Consider the following 3,134-nt stretch of genomic DNA (forward strand, 5'->3'; position numbering starts at 1 on the left):
CGGACAGCACAGCGCTGGCCCTGACGACGTGCAGGCCGGTCCCGCAGCCGGCCGCCAGCGCAGGCACAAGGAGCCGCTTGAGCAATGGCCAGTGGACGATCCGCTCCACTCCGCGGCGATTGCCCGAGCGCGAGGATGCACAAACGCGCGCATGCGCGCAAGGGCACCTGCAGCCGCTGCTTGATGACGTCAGCGGGGTTCATCGCCGCGTCGCTGACCACCGTGGCCGCGGCCCCCGCGGCCGCGACCGCCAGCGGCTGGTGCCCGGAGCGGTTGCCGCCGAGCGCCTCCTTGGCCACCTCGTACACTCCGAAGTACACCGCGTGGGCCGGCCTGGTGGGGGGATGGGCGCCCGATGGCTTCGGGGGCGAAACACAGCTGGGACGCTGATTGCGGCAGTCGGAATCAGTTTCACTCCCAACCGCCTGCCGTGCAAGCGGCACATCCCTTGGGACATGCCCTCCCATCTGCCGCACCGCAACGATGAGAGGCCGCGCCTGCTGCCTCACATCCCATGCATTTCAGCCGCCAGCGAACCCAATGCGCCCGCCTCGCTCGCGCACCCGGCCCCAGCTGCGGCGGCGCCGACGCCCGCGTACAGCCCTCGGGCGCCTTCCCGCCTCAGCGCAGCCCTCAGCGCCCGAAGCGTCGACGCGTGCAGCTGCGGGGGTTGGGGGCGGCATGGGGTCACAGCCGCCGGTCGTCGGCCGCCGGGTCGCGGCGGCGGCCCCCGGCCCCTGGCTGCGGCGCAGGGCTCCGATCGGTGACGGCGGTGGCAGCGTGGCTGTGTGTGCTCGTGTATCACGCAGCAGCGGCGGCCGAGCAGCAGCGGCGGCCGTGCGGCAGCAGCCCTGTTGGTTATTACATCCAAACAGCAGATCCAGGCCGGGTCTCCGCCCCGCACGCCTTTGCATTCGCCCTGCTCTCGCCTGTTCCCGGCCCGCCCGCCCCACCTGCTGCCCCGGGTGGCTGAGCGCCTGCATGCGCGTCTTGATCGTGTCGATCGGGTACATAGCCACATGCTCGCCCACGCCGGCCAGGGACCCTGCGACCGTGTACTGCCGGCGCGCGGGGCGTTCGGTGCTGGCGCGGCCGGAATGTGGCCAGGTGCCAGTGCGCTGCGACTGGGTTCACGCCGAGTAGAGACAGCAAAAACTGGTGCTGTCTTGTTCATGCCAAGGGCATTTGATGACGAATGAATCCATGCAAGGACACTCACAGACATGAAGTGCATGCCATCATACGCGCCCGCCGGCCGCAGGGCCCCGTCCATGGGCGTCGACGGCAAGCGCCAGCTTCCGATACAGCAATGGAGGCGATGCAGGGCGCGCCCTGCTAATGTATGGAGATAGTGAGGATATGCAGAAAAAACGAGAGGCACGTTCGATCGCCTAGACGGCGCTACGTTTCGTGTGCAAGAGTGGGCGGAACAAGTGCGTCTACAGATCAACGTAGGGATCTGGAAGCTGTATCACTGGAACAACAGCCTCTGGGCATGGGCCATGAAGAACGAGTGCACGAGTTACTGCAGCCTTCGAACGCGTGCACGTCTGATACAAAAATATCATCCATCCACTCACCTCCATCTCAGGTCCTCGCCAAACGTGAGCTTCGAGGTAGTGGAACTGCTTTCTCGCAGCACACCAGCTGCGTTGCAAGCGTCGTGGGCGGCGCTGATGTCACCGCAACTGGGTGCTGGGCCAGCGAGGCCAAGCGAGCCATGGTCAGTGCAGCAGCGGTGTAGAATGGCAGCAGCGCCTGGCGGATGAGGCAGCTCATGTGATGTAGCAGGCTGAGGGAAGAGAGTTTGTAATTTGGATGGCTGATGTTACCGTACGCTGCATGCCGTTATGTTCCTTTCTGGTCCCTGTCGAAGCCCCTGGACAACTTTTGGCGTCGAATGACGTTCGCTTTGTCAACTCAACAGTGCCCACCCATCTGAGGCCAAGTCGTTGACGTGTCCCCTGATAATCTGATCATGAACCAACTGGCGCTGCATTCTAGAGTGGGGGCGGTTGAGGCCGCTGCCAAGGTGTCACGAGCGGATACTACACCCAGGTTATGGTGTTTTCACAACGCCCTCAAAGCAGAGGAATGCGGACGCAATGACTTGCATCCATGGCTGCCGTGCCTGCTGCGGCCTACCCTTTTAAGCCGCGAGACCGCAGCTGCCACCTAGCGAACAGCTGCCGGCAAGAAGCGAGCTGCCCGGCTGTCACGACGGGCCCGTTCTTGTCCAGTAATCCATATTTTAAGTGACTGCTGGACATACAAAGCTATTGGCCAAGGGTTTAGGCAAGGGACTGTGGACTGCAGGTTGTGTGACCGAGGCATGTGCACACGGCACCATCCGCATCGCGCAACCGTACCCCCAGCGTACCAAGCTGGCGGTCCCGAGTTTGCACCTTGGCTGCACTCCCAGCCATGGGCGAGTTTGTTCTTGTTGTGAAAACATACCAGCGCATCATACCGTTGCGCACGGCTACACGACGAGGCCGTTGCATTGCATTTCGACACGATTCGCGCCGCGCCAACCCAAGATCGGTCAGACCTCCGTTTTTGAGTCACCACACCCGGACAAAAACATCATGATGAACAGCGTTATGCGCCGCCAGGTGCGATCCACTGCATGGGGCCAAACGCAATCTGGCGCCGCGACGCCGTTGTCGCCATGGTGGAACGCGTGTCACGCCGCCGTCGTCGCCGCCTGCATGTACCCTTTGAGGGACTTATTATAGCACTTTGATGTAGCAGCGTCTCACCATGCCTCGATCTCCCGGCCCCCGCTTGCCACCCCTCACCAAACCCCGCAGGCGCTGACCGGCCGCCGCGTCCCTGCGTGCACCCCCGCCACTGCGCCCGCGCGCCGCCGCGGCCCCGCCCCCAGGGCCGCCGCCGCCGCCAGCAGCGGCGGCGGTGGTGGCGGCGCCCGTGCAGCGCAGCACCCCGCGGTCGAGTGCTCGAGCCCGGACGAGCTCGAGTTGACCGTCCACCTCGCCGCCAGGTGGCTGCCATTTGAGAAAGAGACAGCAGCAGAGGCGCTGCGCCTGTCCCGCGCGCTGATCTCCCCCCGCACCAGCGGCCGCAGCGTCGCGCGCGCCGCGGTGCCGTTCTACCGCGCCCTAGTCGCCGCC

At 64.9% G+C, this 3,134-nt stretch overlaps 1 protein-coding gene across 1 annotated transcript; it reads left to right on the plus strand.

The window, feature by feature from the left end:
- Positions 1–2,813: 2,813 nt before the first annotated feature.
- Positions 2,814–3,125, plus strand: MNEG_15613 (hypothetical protein; the record flags this gene model as incomplete). Its single annotated transcript, XM_014035916.1, has 1 exon — positions 2,814–3,125. A coding segment is annotated over one exon (312 nt), but the record flags the coding sequence as incomplete, so codon positions are not given.
- Between the last annotated feature and the right edge of the window lie 9 nt (positions 3,126–3,134).

The sequence above is a fragment of the Monoraphidium neglectum genome, assembly GCF_000611645.1.
Source record: "Monoraphidium neglectum strain SAG 48.87 unplaced genomic scaffold scaffold05493, whole genome shotgun sequence".
Taxonomy (NCBI): domain Eukaryota; kingdom Viridiplantae; phylum Chlorophyta; class Chlorophyceae; order Sphaeropleales; family Selenastraceae; genus Monoraphidium; species Monoraphidium neglectum.